This window comes from Crotalus tigris, unplaced genomic scaffold (assembly GCF_016545835.1).
Source record: "Crotalus tigris isolate CLP2741 ecotype Arizona unplaced genomic scaffold, ASM1654583v1 scf7180000021220.622782, whole genome shotgun sequence".
Taxonomy (NCBI): Eukaryota; Metazoa; Chordata; class Lepidosauria; order Squamata; family Viperidae; genus Crotalus; species Crotalus tigris.
Genome location: NW_024098407.1, coordinates 1 through 16,600, shown reverse-complemented (window position 1 = coordinate 16,600; position 16,600 = coordinate 1). Strand labels below are relative to the sequence as shown.

At 45.9% G+C, this 16,600-nt stretch overlaps 1 protein-coding gene across 1 annotated transcript in view; it reads left to right on the top strand.

Annotated features, from left to right (window-relative positions):
* The window catches only part of ARAP1 (ArfGAP with RhoGAP domain, ankyrin repeat and PH domain 1), a 69,861-nt gene extending 55,436 nt beyond the window's left edge, over window positions 1–14,425 (top strand). The window contains exons 3-5 of the mRNA XM_039369758.1: window positions 4,579–4,721; window positions 5,351–5,421; window positions 13,865–14,425. Coding sequence (XP_039225692.1) covers window positions 4,579–4,721; window positions 5,351–5,421; window positions 13,865–13,966 — 316 coding nt within the window. The 3' untranslated portion in view covers window positions 13,967–14,425. The remainder of the gene's footprint in view (window positions 1–4,578; window positions 4,722–5,350; window positions 5,422–13,864) is intronic.
* Window positions 14,426–16,600: the final 2,175 nt, after the last annotated feature.

Here is a 16,600-nt window from a genome sequence, read left to right as displayed (position 1 = left end):
TTCATATTTTCTATTCTATTCCATTATTCCTATTCCATTCTAATACTCTATTTTCTATTCTATTCTATTCTATTCTATTCTATTCTATTCTATTCTATTCTATTCTATTCTATTCCTATTCTATTCCATTCCATTTATTTTCTATTCTATTCTATTCTATTCTATTCTATTCTATTCTATTCTATTCTATTCTATATTCCGTTCTGTTCCGTTCTGTTCTATTCTATTCCAGTGATGGCGAACCTTTTAGAGACTGAGTGCCCAAACTGCAACGCAAAACCCACTTATGGATCATCAGGTGCCGGGTGGGTGTGGCCCATTGGGTGGGCGTGGCCCATTGGGTGGGTGTGGCCCATTGGGTGGGCGTGGCTGCGGTGGTAATGGCAGACTGCGTGGGACTAAAAAGTTAAATCATTCAATTCCAACTTTGCAAGATCTTTTTTTTCCCGCGAGAAATTGAAATTGACTGATTGAACCTTTTTTTTTTTCCCCACGCGGTAGCGGAGGCCTAAAGCCAAAAGATTTTATAAAACCCAGCTAAAGGCCTAGGACTGGGGTGACGGTGCGCGTGCCCACAGAGAGGGCTCTGAATGCTGCCTCTGGCACCCGTGCCATAGGTTCGCCACCACTGGTATATAGGGTCTCCTGCCTGAGCAGGGGGTTGGACTAGATGACCTCCAGGGTCCCTTCCAACTCTGTCATTCTATTCTGTTCTGTTCTATTCTATTCTATTCTATTTTCTATTTTCTATTTTCTATTCTATTCTATTTTCTGTTTTCTATTCTATTCTGGGAAAGATTGAGGGCAATAGAAGAAGGGGACGACAGAGAATGAGATGGCTGGATGGAGTCACTGAAGCAGTAGGTGTGAACTTAAATGGACTCCAGAAGATGGTAGAGGACAGGAAGACCTGGAGGAACGTGGTCCATGGGGTCGCCAGGGGTCGGACACGACTTCGCAATTAACAACAACAACAACAATTCCTATTCTATTCTATTCTATTCTATTTTCTATTCTATTCTATTCTATTTTCTATTCTGTTCTGTTCCGTTCCGTTCCGTTCTGTTCTGTTCTATTCTTCTGCAGATCTCTGCCCTTTTAGCTTTCAGTCAAACCTTGAAGACCTGGGTCTCTCCCCCCTCCCTGGCCAAAGTGTTGGGAGAAGATTGGATAATACTATTTATTTTTGTTTAAATAAATACATTTATTAAAAAAAAGAAAATTAATACATTTTATTTGTAAAATTTATTAGCGCCCTTCCCCATCTCACCGCACCTTCACTTTAAGTGCAGCTTAGAAAGTTGACTGGGGGCCAGGCCTTTGTCGCTTTTAACATTTTAATGGGTTTAGTTTGATAGTTTTACTGTGGTTTTATATGCTGTATAAACTCTGGATTGGGAGCCGCCCAGAGCAGGTTATACGATAAGTGGCTAGAGATAAAGGTTTTAAGTAAATAAATGAAAGGCGACTGGGAAATAGATTGCACTTCTTCTACCTCGCTAGTCTCAAATCCTCTGATTCAGGCAAAATGTTCTGAAGGTTTTCCAATCCCAGTTCCTACGCAGGAAATCCTCGACTTACGAGTATTCTTTTAGCGACGGTTCAAATTTACAGCGGCAGCGAAAAAAGTGACCAAGGGATGTCCATGCATTTACAGGCCATTGCTGTAGGGATAGGGATGGGATCAAAATTCAGGCATTTAGCGGACAGCATGTATTTACGATCGTTACACCACTATGGGATTGTCATTTGCCATTTCCCCAGCCGGCTCTATTACGATAACAGAGTGGGAAGGGGCCTTGGAGGTCTTCTAGTCCAGCCCCCTGCTCCAGCAGGAGACCTTTACAACATAACAGAGTGGGAAGGGATCTTGGAGGTCTTCTAGTCCAGGGCTTTTCAACCTTGTCACCCATTGTACCACCTTTAGGATATGGCAACATCCGAGTACCACCAGTCGCCTAGCAAGGGGTCAAAAATATGATGACCCCCCCCCCAAAAAGGAAAAAAGTGATGAAGTACAGCTAGTCCTCGACTTACAACAGTTCGCTTACTGATTGTTCGAAGTTACAATGACCCTGAAAAAAGTGCCCCCCAAGCCACAGCCGAGCAAGACACCTGCTTGCCCGCCCGGCCGCGCTCTTCCTCCTGTCCGAGGTTTCCATTGTTGTGAGCATTTCTGTTGAGGATTGGCAGCAGGGGTGGGATGGGGGGGGTTTGGTTTTTATCCCCCCGTCCGTCTCCTGGGTGGTTGCAGCAGGTTTTGGTCCCTTCCCATGACCCTGGGACACTGTGACCGTCATAAATGTGAATCAGTTGCCAAGCATCTGAATGTAAATCACAAGACCCTGGAGAGGCTGCAACATTCCAGCTGATCAGTGCTTCTTCTGGGCTCAGCAGAAGCACCAGGATCAGCGCCGAGCTCCAGCTGGAACCTGGCGCTGATCCTGGCGCTTCCGCTGAGCCCCGACAGCCCTGCAGCTCCAGCCGTCTCTCGCTCAGGCTTGTGCGGTGCTGCCCCCGGTTCAGCTCATTCCCCTCCCCCGCTACTACTTTTCTAGGATGGTTGCGTACCCCCTGCCAGGTGCCAATGGACCACAGGTGGGACCCGTACCACTGGTTGAAAAGCCCTGCTCTAGTCCAGCCCCCTGCTCCAGCAGGAGACCCTTACAGAAGTATAGAGTTGGAAGGGATCTTGGAGGTCTTCTAGTCCAACCCCCTGCTCCAGCAAGAGACCCTGCCTACATCATTCTAGACTAGAGTAACAAACGCTTGTCCAGTCTCTTCTTAAAAACCTCCAGTGATGGAGCAACCACAACTTCTAGAGGCAAGGAGTTCCACTGGTTCATTGTTTTCGCTGTCAGGAAATTTCTCCTGGTTAACAGCCATGTGACTAATTTAACCGCTGCAGTGATTCACTTAACAACTGTGTCGAGAAAGCTTGTAAAATGGGACAAAACTCACTTAACAACCGTGTTGCTTAACAGGGGAAATATGGAGCTGTGGTTCTAAATCAAGGACTAACTGTATTAACGTTTCGTCTACAACAGGGGTAGGCCACCTTGGCTCTTTTATGACTGGTGGACTTCAACTCCCAGAATTCCTGAGCCAGCCATGCTGAGGGGAAAGGGAGAGGTTTCCAAGCTGAGCCGTGCTGGCTCAGGAATTCTGGGAGTTGAAGTCCATGAGTCATAAAGAGGCCATAGTTCCCCCATGCTGACTCAGGAATTCTGGGAATTGAAGTTGAATCATGAAGGGGCCAAAATTTCCCCCACGCTGGCTCAGGAATTCTGGGAGTTGAAGTCCCCAAGTCATGAAGGGGCCAAAGTTCCCCCATGCTGGCTCAGGAATTCTGGGAGTTGAAGTCCACAAGTCATGAAGGGGCCAAAGTTCCCCCCATGCTGGCTCAGGAATTCTGGAAGTTGGAGTCCATGAGTCATAAAAGGGCCAAAGTTCCCCCATGCTGGCTGAAGAATTCTGGGAGTTGAAGTCCACGAGTCATAAAAGAGCCAAGGTTGCCTACCTCTGCTCTAGATTAAAAGAAATTCACTCACTTGCTTTCTCATTCCTTACATTTTAAGCGTGCCCTGGTCGCACGTTTTTAGCAATAGCGAAACTTCCTCTAAGCATTCATGTGCGCAAGGATTGGAATCTGCCCTTGCTTTTGCCATCTGTCAATCAAAATTGGCAGGTGGGTTGCCGAGAGAAATGGGGGTGAAATTGGGGTCAGTTCTGGGATGAAGTTCCTTCCCCCTTTCTCCCTTCTCTCTTTTTCACGTTCTTGGGACACCCCGTTTTTCTAACGGGCAATTTTGTAGTAAATGGGGGAAAAACCCCTTTGCTTTCCGTTGACCCAGATGGGACTTCCTGAATGGAGGCCAATCTGGAAAACGAGCAAATTGCCTAAAATCGGAGGAAGTGAAAGTGAAGAAATGGTTGGGTGGGGGAGAAAAAAACAACGACAGGCAATTTTCCTGATTTTCTGGTGGGGCATAAACTGAGAGTTGAGGAAAAAAGAATGCAGAGAATCCTCGACTTATAATTATTCATTTAGTGACTGCTTAAAGCTAACAGAAGCGGCGGAGAAGGTGATTTATGATTGGTTCTGACATTTACGATGGTTGCAGCGTCCCCCCCGGTCACATGACCAAAATTCAGGGGCTTGGCAAGGGGTACGTCCAGCTAGTCCTCGACTTAACGACCACAATGGGGCTTTGTGGTAGATGTGGGAGGCTGGGCGGCGGTTGCAACTTTGGAACTGATTGTAAGTAAGGACCTTTTGGTGAGTGGCTCTGTCATAATTTCAAATGATTGTAAATTGAGGACTACCTGTATTTATGATGTATCATCCTGGGGGGTGATTTGATCGCCATTGATGACTTTTTCTCCTCCTCCTCCTTCCTCCTCCCTTTTGGCACTGATGATGTTACCTAGTTGGGTCATGAAATGTCTGCAAGGAAACCACCAAGCTCAGAGAGCACCAAGGACCCCACTGTTGTTATCCTCCTCCTCCTCCTCCTCTTCCTCCCCCCCTCCCCCCTCCTCCTCCTCCTGGATGACACCTCTGTTTTTTCCTTCCAGTTCTCCTGCGAGAGAGAAGCCTCCGGAATCTGAGGACCTGCCCACCGTACCCCCCGCCCTCTTTCCACGTGTCAAGTTAACGGTGCACCACAGTGGCCCCGAGATTCCCCCAAAGCCCTCCCTCCTTTTGCACCCAGAGTTTGGTAAGTCTGCGTCTCGTGCAACACCAAAGGTGTTTAAGACCTAGGTGAGACCTGAGATGAGTCATGAAGGGGCCATAGTTCCCCCATGCTGGCTGAGGAATTCTGGGAGTTGAAGTCCACCAGTCATGAGGGGGCCATAGTTCCCCCATGCTGGCTGAGGAATTCTGGGAGTTGAAGTCCTCAAGTCATGAAGGGGCCATAGTTCCCCCATGCTGGCTCAGGAATTCTGGGAGTTGAAGCCCACGAGTCATAAAAGAGCCAAGGTTGCCTACCCCTGACTTAGATGATCCTTCTGCCCTCTTCCAACTCTATCATTCATGGCTGGCTGGGGAATTCTGGGAGTTGAAGTCCAGGGCTGTTAAAAGTAGCCAACATTGAGGGACACTGAACTTAGACGATCCTTCTGCTCTCTTCCACCTCTATCATTCATGGCCAGCTGGGGGATTCTGGGAGTGGAACCATCAGCTCCTCCGTGGAGGAGACATGGGGCATAAGCACCATGACCCAAGGTCTCCTCTTGGTAGGAACTTTGGAAATGGAGCTGGGGTGGGTTGGTTATCTGGAGAAGGTCTAAGTTGATGGGACTCCATTGCCAACGTTCACGTAGATCTTGCTTTTTTGCCTTGCAGAGGACTCCGATTATGAGGACCCCCTGTTTGAGGAGGAGAGGGAAACTTTTATGGAAGAGATGACTGACAAGGTGTGTCTGTAAGTCTCTGGCGAAATGTGGGTCTGTTGCTTGGAGAAGAAGATGGAGGTCCATTTCACTCCCCCTGTTCCTGACGTAGAGATGAAGAAGAAGGTTCTGTGGATTGCCCCCCTCGGGGTCCATGGGGAAGGCTTCCAGCATTGGCTGTCCAGAGACCCCCCCAGCTTGACCAGGACCTCCTCCCCAAGCCCTCACCTTCTGCAGACCCACCATGACCAGCCAGGGGTCCAAAGCTGGGGTGACTGGCTTACAAGCAGCAGGCTTAGGATAACACTGGTCCAGGATGACCCTGGTTTAGGATAACACTGGTTTACGATGTCACTGGTCTAGGATGACCCTGGTTTAGGATAACATTGGTTTACGATGTCGCTGGTCTAGGATGACCCTGGTTTAGGATAACATTGGTTTACGATGTCGCTGGTCTAGGATGACCCTGGTCTAGGATAACACTGGTCTAGGATGACACCGGTTTAGAATGACCCCGGTCTAGGATAACACTGGTTTATGATGAGGCTGGTTTAGGATGATTGTGGTTTAGGATAAAACAGGCACTCATTTCTATCCCCAAATATGAAGACCCTTGGCACCTTGAACAAACGCTGCAAGATAGCAATAGCAGCAGCAGCAGGAGCCCTTCGACTTACATAGCGCTTCACAGCTTTACAGCCCCCTCTAAGTGGTTTACAAATGTCAGCGTATCACCCCCAACCATCTGGGTCCTCAGTTTACCCCTCAGAAGGATGGTGGAAGGCTGAGTCGACCTTGAGCCTGGTCAGGATCGAACTGGCAGTCGGCAGAATTAGCCTGCAATTCTGTGTTCTAACCACTGCACCACCATGGATAGATAGATGGATGGGTGAGTGGGTGGGTGGATGGATGGGTGGATGGGTGGGTGGGTGGATGGGTGGATGGGTGAAGATGGATGGATGGAGATAGGATAGATAGATAGATAGATAGATAGATAGATAGATAGATAGATAGATAGATAGATAGATAGATAGATTTAGATGGATGAGGGTAGATGGATGAAGATGGATGGATGAAGATAGGATGGATGGATAGATAGATAGATAGATAGATAGATAGATAGATTTAGATGGATGAGGGTAGATGGATGAAGATGGATGGATGAAGATAGGATGGATGGATAGATAGATAGATAGATAGATAGATAGATAGATAGATAGATAGATAGATATGGGTGAAGATGGATGGATGAAGATGGATGGATGGGTGGATGGAGATAGGATAGATAGATAGATAGATAGATAGATAGATAGATAGATAGATAGATAGATAGATAGATGAAGATGGATGGATGGGTGGGTGGATGGAGATAGGATAGATAGATAGATAGATAGATAGATAGATAGATAGATAGATAGATAGATAGATAGATAGATGAAATGGATGGATGGATGGGTGAATGGAGATAGGATAGATAGATAGATAGATAGATAGATAGATAGATAGATAGATAGATGGATGGATGGATGGATGGATGGATGGATGAAGATGGATGGATGGGTGGATGGAGATAGGATAGATAGATAGATAGATAGATATAGATGGATGAAGATAGAAGGATGAAAATGGATGGAGATAGGATAGATAGATAGATGGATAGATAGATAGATAGATATAGATGGATGAAGATAGATGGATGAAAATGGATGGAGATAGGATAGATAGATAGATAGATAGATAGATAGATAGATAGATAGATAGATGGATGGAGATAGGATAGATAGATAGATATGGATGGATGGATGGATGGATGGATGGATGGATGGATGGAAATAGGATGGATAAATAGATAGATAGATAGATATAGATGGATGAAGATAGATGGATGAAAATGGATGGAGATAGGATAGATAGATAGATAGATAGATAGATAGATAGATAGATAGATATAGATGGATGAAAATAGATGGATGAAAATGGATGGAGATAGGATAGATAGATAGATATAGATGGATGGATGGATGGATGGAGATAGGATAGATAGATAGATAGATAGATAGATAGATAGATAGATAGATAGATCCTCACTCACTTTTTTCAAAGCTGTGGTAGATTCTATAGGAGACTAAATAAACGGTCGTAAGAACTGCCTGAATTTAGACTCCAGGAATCCTGGTAATGGGGAGAGGGCAGGTTCCTCTCTTTCTGCTGCTGTGGCCAGAGGGGAAATTCCTGGGTGGCTTCTGAGAAACCCCACAGCCCTGCTTCCTTCTGCTATAAATAGGGGAGGGGTGTGTGTGTGTGTGTGTGTGTGTAGCTTTGCAACTTCCTGTTGCATTGAGATCGAAGCAGGAAGAGGCCGTTTGCGTTCGCTTTTTGTTGTGCATTTCTGCACAGGGAAGCAGGATTAGCCAGGCCCTGATCCTGCAAACATCGGAAGGAAAGAAAGGAAGGAAGATAGATTGGAGGGGGGAAGAAGGGAAAGAAGATAGGAAGAAAGGAAGGGAAGGAAAGAAGGAAGGAAGGAAGATAGGAAGGAAGGAAGGAAGGAAGATAGGAAGGAAGGAAAGAAGGAAGGAAGGAAGATAGGAAGGAAGGAAGGAAGATAGGAAGGAAGGAAGGAAGATAAGGAAGGAAGGAAGGAAGATAGGAAGAAAGGAAGGAAGGAAGGAGAAGGAAGGAAGGAAAACAAAGGAAGGAGAGAGAAATTTCCTCTTTCTTTCTCCTGTTTTGCATGGCCCCCATGTTCTTCTACAGGCCAATGAGACAAGATACAAAGACTCCTCAACTTACGACCACAATTGACCCCCAATCTTCCAATTCTAAGCAAGGCAGTTGTTAAATAGGTTTTGACCCATTTTACGACCTTCCCTGCCACCGTTGCTAAGTGAACCGCTGCGGTCGTTAAGCGAGTCACACGGTCGTTAAGCAAATCCGGCTCCCCCCTTTGACTTCTCTTCCCAGAAGGTCGCAAAAGGGGATCACGTGACCCCCCCCTCCAGGGACGCTGCGACCGTCGTAAGTGTGAGTCAGTTGCCAAGTGGCCAAATGTTGATCACGTGACCCTGGGGAGGGTGCAGCGGTCGTAAGCGTGAAAAGCGGTCCTAAGTCCCTTTTCTCAATGAGGCAGCTTCAAATGGTCCCTAAACAAAGGGTTGTAAGACGAGCGGTACTTGTAATTCATTTGGAATTGTAACTTGCAGTTGATTTGAAGAAAGACCATCCGGAGATTCGGTTCGGAAATCCAATGGATGGGTCAGCTTTTAAGGAGGGGAACGTGCGGGCACAGAGGCAGGTGTGACTGCTCGCTGGCTGGGCAGACGGGGAGCTTTGCCGCTGCGGTTCTGTTTTTCAAAAGAAAAAAGTTCAAAAGAATATTGTAAAGATTTGGGTCGCCTTGCGTAGCTGATTGAAATGCAAATGAAGGGTCATCAAAGGTTCCCTGAAGGGACTAGATTTGATTAATTGGCACGGAGAATAAATCAAGTTAGGATAGAGCGTAAGCAATGTGGATCTTCAGATCTCTCTCTCTCTCTCTCTCTCTCTCTCTCATCTATTTCTCTCTTTTTATTTATCATCTATCTATCTATCTATCTATCTATCTATCTATCTATCTATCTATCTATCTATCTATCATCTATCCATCCATCATTATCTATCCATCCATCTATCCACCCATCTATCCATCCTTCTATCATCTATCTATCTATTATCTAACAATATCCATCTATCATCTATCCATCCATCATCTATCTATCTATCTATTTATCTATCTATCCATCTATTCATCCATCCATCATATGTCTGTCTGTCTGTCTGTCTATATCTATTCATCTATCCATCTGTCTATCCATCTATCTATTCATCCATCATCTATCTATCTATCTATCTATCTATCTATCTATCTATCTATCTATCTGTCTATCCATCTGTCTATCCATCTATCTATTCATCCATCATCCATCTATCTATCTCTGTCTGTCTGTCTGTTTGTCTATCTATTCATCTATCCATCTGTCTATCCCTCTATCTATTCATCCAACCATCCATCATCCATCTATCTATCTATCTTCCATCCATCCATCCATCCATCCATCCATCCATCCATCCATCCATCCTGTCTATCATATTTTTATCTATGTCATAGAATCCTAGGGTGGAAGGGACCTTGGAGGTCATCCAGTCCAACCCCCCCACCACCACCCAAGGCAGGAGACCTCATTGCATCCCAGGCAAATGGCTGCCCACTCTATTCTCGCAAATCTCCACAGATGGAGCACCCACAACTCCAGGAGACAAGCTAATTGGGCACTCCGTCCTCCGGCCGGCGGGCCTGGAGGAGTCCAAACTAGCGTTTTCCTATTGTTTGTAAAATAGGTGTAATTTGAGTGCAGGGACCAGACCCCAGTCCACAAATCTGCCATGTTTTTTGAGGCAGCCTCCTTGCAGGACATACAGCTGGGGATAAGGCTCCCTCGTTGCTTTCGCTTGTTGGAAGGTCGCCAAAGGGGATCACGTGACCCCTGCAACTGTCATAAGTACTAGTCAGTTGCCAAGCATCTGAATTTTGGTCACGTGATCATTGGGATGCCGCAACGGTCATAAGTGTGGAAAGACAATCCAAAGTTATTTTTCAATGCCATTGTAACCAGGGCTGCCTGTAATAATAATAATAATTAATAATAATTAATAAATTAATAATAATAATAATGGCAGTGCCTGGAGGCAGCAGAATAGACGAGAAAGAACTGGAGAAGATAACAAAATACAAAGACCTACAAATAGAAATAGAAAGACTGTGGCAAAAGCAAGCAAGGGTAGTACCAATAGTCATAGGCGCCTTGGGTGCAATCCCAAAACAACTGGAGCACCACTTGAACACCATCATGGCATTGACAAATTTTGCTATTAGTCAATTGCAAAAGGCGGCCTTACTAGGAACTGCTTCCATCCTGCGACGATATCTGTAATACCATCAAACATCCACATCTGCCTATCCCAGGTCCTGGGTAAGGACTCGATAGGTAGACAAAATGCCAAATCCAGTCTGAACATCTGGCTGACTGTGTGATGATCAATATAATAATAATAATAATAATAATCATCAACAAAGAAGAAAAACAAACAGTGCACCAGAAAAATGGAAGGTTAGACTAGAAAATAAGATCAGCAAGTTAAGATCACATGCAAGCAAGCTAGAACAGATGAAAGAAAAGAAGCTGAAGAACAAGAAGACCAAAGAATACCTAATCAAGAAATACCACTTAGAAACAAGGAAGATCAAGGAAGCACTGGAAATAATAAAGCAACAAATAACAGCTATAGCCAGGAAAATCAGTAGATATGAAGCTCGAATTGCAAACTATAGGCAGAACCTCCAATTTCAATCCAATCAGAAACATTTCTACCAATCCATCAATGGAGAAACTGCAAGGAATCAGTCAGTACCTGACAAGGAAGAAACAGTGCAGTTCTGGAAGCAGATATGGGATAACCCAAAGAAATACAACAAGGATGCGGCTTGGTTAAAAGAGGTGGATGCAAATAAAACAGAAGTTGAAATGAAAGAACTAGTAATAACAACAAAAATGGTAGAAAAAAGAGCAAAGAAAATCAAAAATTGGTCAGCACCAGGTGAAGATGAACTGCATGGGTTTTGGTTGAAACATCTAACTGTTATACACCCACTCATTGCCAAGCAGTTCAACAATATACTACAAGGTGGAGAAATTGAAAAGTGGCTAACAACTGGGAAAACCTACCTAATAATGAAAAATCCAGCAAAAGGGGCAACACCAGGTAACTACAGGCCAATTACCTGCTTACCAACAACTTTCAAATTACTAACTGGTGTGGTAGCTGATGCAGTACAACAGCATCTAGTTGAAAACAATCTCTTTCCACCTGAGCAGAAAGGAAACCGCCCCAATAGCAGAGGAACAAAAGATCAACTCCTAATAGACAAAATGATCTTGGAAAACTGCAAGAGAAGGAAGACCAACCTGAATGTGGCATGGATTGACTACAAAAAGGCATTTGACTCTCTGCCACATGATTGGATAATAAAGTGCCTAGAAATAACAGGAGTCAGTAGAAACATCAGAAAATTTGTGCAAAGATCGATGGCACAATGGAAGACACAGTTGCAGATCAATGGTGAGAGGCTGGGAGAGGTTAATATCAAGAGAGGAATATTTCAAGGAGATTCATTATCACCATTACTATTTGTTATTGCACTGTTTCCTCTGTCAACAATACTGAATAACTCAGGACATGGCTATCAAACATCAAAAACATCTGCCAGACTATCCCACCTCCTTTATATGGATGATCTGAAGCTGTATGGAAAAACATCATCTGAAATAGAATCGCTGCTCAACACTGTCCGTATATATAGCCAAGATATTGTAATGGAGTTTGGCTTGGACAAATGTGCCACACTTACTATCAAACAAGGAAAAATAGTGAAAACTGAAGGAATCAAGATGCCCCACGAAAATAACATTAAGAGTCTGGATGAGGAAGAGTACTACAAATACTTGGGTATCCTTCAAGCTGACAACATCAAGCACACTGAAGTCAAGAAAAAGATTAGAGGTGAATACATCAAGAGAGTGAAGAAGATCTTAAATCCAAACTCAATGGAGGAAATACCATAAAGGCAATCAACACCTGGGCAATCCCAGTCATTAGGTACACAGCTGGAATAGTGGACTGGACTCAAGCAGAACTAAAAGCAATGGATAGGCAGACCAGAAAAATAATGACAATGAATCACGCCCTTCATCCACGCAGTGACATTGATAGACTTTATCTACCAAGGCAAATAGGTGGGCGTGGAATGCATCAGATGGTTGAAGAAGAAAAAATGGCTTTGGAAGAATATCTGAAGAACAATGATGAAGATGCCCTGAAAATAGTATATCAGGAAGGCTTACTAACTACTGGAGAGACCAAACTGGCCTACAAGAAAGACCAAATGAAGAACAGAATAGCGGCATGGGAAGACAAAGCACTACATGGCCAATACATGAAAAAAATAGCTGGGAAAGCAGATAATAATAAAACCTGGCAATGGCTAAGAGCAGAAAATTGAAGAAAGAGACCGAGGGACTAATTCTGGCTGCACAAGACCAAGCCTTAAGGACAAATGCATACAAAGTCAAAATTGAGAAGACAGCAACAGACAGTAAGTGCCGCCTATGCAAAGAAGCTGAAGAAACAGTGGACCACTTGTAAGCTGTTGCAAGAAGATTGCACAAACTGATTACAAGCAGCGGCATGACAAAGTAGCAACAATGGTGCATTGGAAGATCTGCAAAAAATATCATTTGCCTGTAAGCAAAAACTGGTGGGTTCATAAAATAGAGAAAGTCATAGAAAATGATAAAATTAAACTGCTCTGGGACTTCAGAATTCAAACAGACAAGCACTTGCAACATAACACCCCAGACTTAACAATTGTCGATAAGAAAGACAAAAAAGTCTTGATAGTGGACGTGGCAGTGCCTGGAGATAGCAGAATATAAGAGAAAGAACTGGAGAAGATAACAAAATACAAAGACCTACAAATAGAAATAGAAAGACTGTGGCACAAGCAAGCAAGGGTAGTACCAATAGTCATAGGCTCCTTGGGCGCAATCCCAAAACAACTGGAGCACCACTTGAACACCATTGGCATTGACAAATTCGCTATTAGTCAATTGCAAAAGGCAGCCTTATTAGGAACTGCTTCCATCCTGCGACGATATCTGTAATACCATCAAACATTCACATCTGCCTATCCCAGGTCCGGGTAAGGACTCGATAGGTAGACAAAATGCCAAATCCAGTCTGAACATCTGGCTGACTGTGCGATGATCGATAATAATAATAATAATAGAACTGGAAGGGACCTTGGAGGTCATCTAGTCCAACCCCCTGCTCAAGCAGGAAACCCTAGACCATTTCAGACAAATCACTGTCCAGTCTCTTCTTAAAAACCTCCAGTGATGGGGAAGGAAGGAAGGAAGGAAGGAAGGAAGGAAGGCAGAATAGCAGAATAACAGAGTTGGAAGGGATCTTGAAGGTCATCTAGTCCAACCCCCTGCTCAGGCAGGAAACCCTAGACCATTTCAGACAAATCACTGTCCAATCTCTTCTTAAAAACCTCCAGTGATGGGGAAGGAAGGAAGGAAGGAAGGAAGGAAGGAAGGAAGGAAGGAAGGAAGGAAGGCAGAATAGCAGAATAACAGAGTTGGAAGGGACCTTGAAGGTCATATACTCCCACCCCCTGCTCAGGCAGGAAACCCTAGACCATTTCAGACAAAGGGCTGTCCAGTCTACTTGTCCCCCTTTGCGAGACTTTAGGAAGATTTCCTTTGCAAGAACCCGGGCAGTGCCGGACCCCCCTCCCCGCACGGGGCCAGGACCTCAGGTGTTGAAAACCTTCTGTTTTTGTGTTTTGTTTTTGTTTTCCCATTTGCAGAAGGCCACCCCGGAGAGGCGGCGCTCGGCCCGCTTCAACAGCCTGTTCAGTGAAGATGAGCTGGTTGAAGATTATTTCAAGGAGGAATCGGTCCCTAAGTGAGCATCGCGCCCTCCTTCGGCTGCTTTGGGGTTCGGGGGGGGGGAGATTCCTGCTGTCGGGCGAGGGGCTGCCTCCGTTATGCCGCTTCTGGGATTTAAGACGATCAGTGAAAGGCAACTGCTTTTCGGGGGCACGATGGCTCAGTGGTTAAAGACGCCGAGCGTGTCCGGTGGAGAGCTGACACCCCGGGTTCAAGAACCGAGCGCTTCCATGATGGGGTGAGCTCCTGTCCTTGCTTCAGCTCCTGCCCACCGAGCAGATTTACAGAATAACAGAGTTCGAAGGGAGCTTGGAGGTCATCTAGTCCAACCCCCCCAAGCAGGAGTCCCTGCACCGTTTCTGACAGACAATCTTGGTTGCTCTTCTTTGCACTCTTTCTAGAGCAGGTGTGTCAAACCCACAATGTCATGTGATGTGTCGCGACTTTTTTTCCATTGCCGGCAAAGGGGCGGGCGCGGTTTTGCCATGACGCATCCGGCCCGCGGGCCGGGTGCTAGACATCCCTGTTCTAGAGTCTCTAGCACAGGGGTCTTCAAACTTGGCAACTTTAAGACTTGTGGACTTCAACTCCCAGAATCCCCCAGCCGGCCGGCTTTAAGGGGGGTGGACTTCAACTCCCAGAATTCTCCATCCAGAATGTTTTAAGAGGGGTGGACTTCAACTCCCAGAATCCCCCAGCCGGCCTGCTTTAAGGGGGGTGGACTTCAACTCCCAGAATCCCCCAGCTAGCGTGTTTTAAGAGGGATAGACTTCAACTCCCAGAATCCCCCAGCCGGCCTCTTTTAAGGGAGGTGGACTTCAACTCCCAGAATCCCCCAGCCAGAATGTTTTAAGAGGGGTGGACTTCAACTCCCAGAATCCCCCAGCCAGCATGCTTTAGGATAGGTGGACTTCAACTCCCAGAATTCCCCCAAGTTGCTTTAAGATGGGTGGGCTTCCACTCCCAGAATCTCCCAGCCAGAATGCTTAAAGATGGGGACTTCCACTCCCAGAATCCCCCAGCCAGCATGCTTTAAGATGGGGGGGACTTCAACTCCCAGAATTCCATGTGTGTTACATTTCTATCTCGCCAGGAACTTCAGCCCGTATGCTTAATACAAGAAATCCTCATTTAGTGATGGCCTCATTGAGCCACCATTCTCAGCTGCAACAGTGACGTCACTGCCTGCTCTGCTAACGTTTGCAGGTCATCCGATCACAAGCACCCATCATCGTTTCACTTAGCAACCATTTTGCTTAGCAATGTCTGAGCAGTGGTCACTAAGCGAGGAGTAGTTGCATTTCTTCCCCCACCAAAACCGCCCACCCTCTGGGGCTGGAGGTGGACTTGAACTTCTCCCTTACCTGCCTTGCAGGATCTCAGATCTGCTTCAGGCAGGTGGTGTAAATAAATCCGCCTTTGCTGCTCTGTTGGCTTTTAGGAATGTGCTGGATTTCATGCTCCTTTGCTCTTATAACATGGGTTGGTTAATCAGGGCCTCCAACCCTCCCCGGAACCTCCGTCTTTCTTAGAGGAGGAGGAGGAGGAGGAGGAGGAGGAGGAGGAGGAGGAGGAGGAGGAGGAGGAAAATTGTAGGGTCCATGATGCTCTCTGAGTTTGGTTGTTTTGATGTTTCATGACCAAACTACAGAAGAGCATCAGTGCTAGAAGGGTGGGGAGTTGTGGAGAGGAGGAGGAGGAGGAGGGGGAGGAGGAGGAGGAGGAGGAGGGGGAGGGGAGGGAGGGGGAGGAGGAGGAGGAGGAGGAGGAGGAGGAGGAGGAGGAGGAGGAGGAGGAGGAAAGGACTCTGGAGTCCTTGGTGTTCTCTGAGTTTGGCTGTTTTCTTGCAGACGTTTTATTACCCAGTTAGGTAACACCATCAGTGCTGGAAGGGATTGGGGGTGTGTGTTGCTCTCTGATTATATACACCACCTACACTGACAGAGCAAGTCATGTGTATATAAACAGGGAGCAAGCCCACATGGCTGGCTGAGGAATTCTGGGAGTTGAATTCCACGAGTCGTCAAAGGGCCAGGTTTGAAGACCCCTCCCCTGGACCATTGCAGACACACAGTGTCCAGTCTCCTCTCTTCCCGTCTTGAATTTCTCTGGATTGCCCTCTGAGTTCAGCTCCAAGAAAGACTCTAGGCTGCTTGCAAAGACCCCCAAGCTCACCCCCTTTTGCAAGGCTGGGGTGCAGGGGTCCAGTGACCTTTGCTAATAGCGGCTCTTCTGGTTTCTCCCCTTCCCTTCCCTTCTCTTCTCTCTTCTTCTCTTCTCTTCTCTTCTCTTCTCTTTTCTCTTCCCTTCCCTTCCCTTCCCTTCTCTCTTCTTCTCTTCTCTTCTCTTCTCTTCTCTTCTCTTCTCTTCTCTTCTCTTCTCTTTTCCCTTCCCTTCCCTTCCCTTCTCTCTTCTTCTCTTCTCTTTTCTTTTCCCTTCCCTTCCCTTCCCTTCCCTTCTCTTCTCTTCTCTTCCCTTTTCCCTTCCCTTCTCTCTTCTCTTCTCTTCTCTTCTCTTCTCTTCTCTTCTCTTCTCTTCTCTCTTCCCTTCCCTTCCCTTCCCTTCTCTCTTCTTCTCTTCTCTTCTCTTCTCTTCTCTTCTCTTCTCTTCTCTTTTCCCTTCCCTTCCCTTCCCTTCTCTCTTCTTCTCTTCTC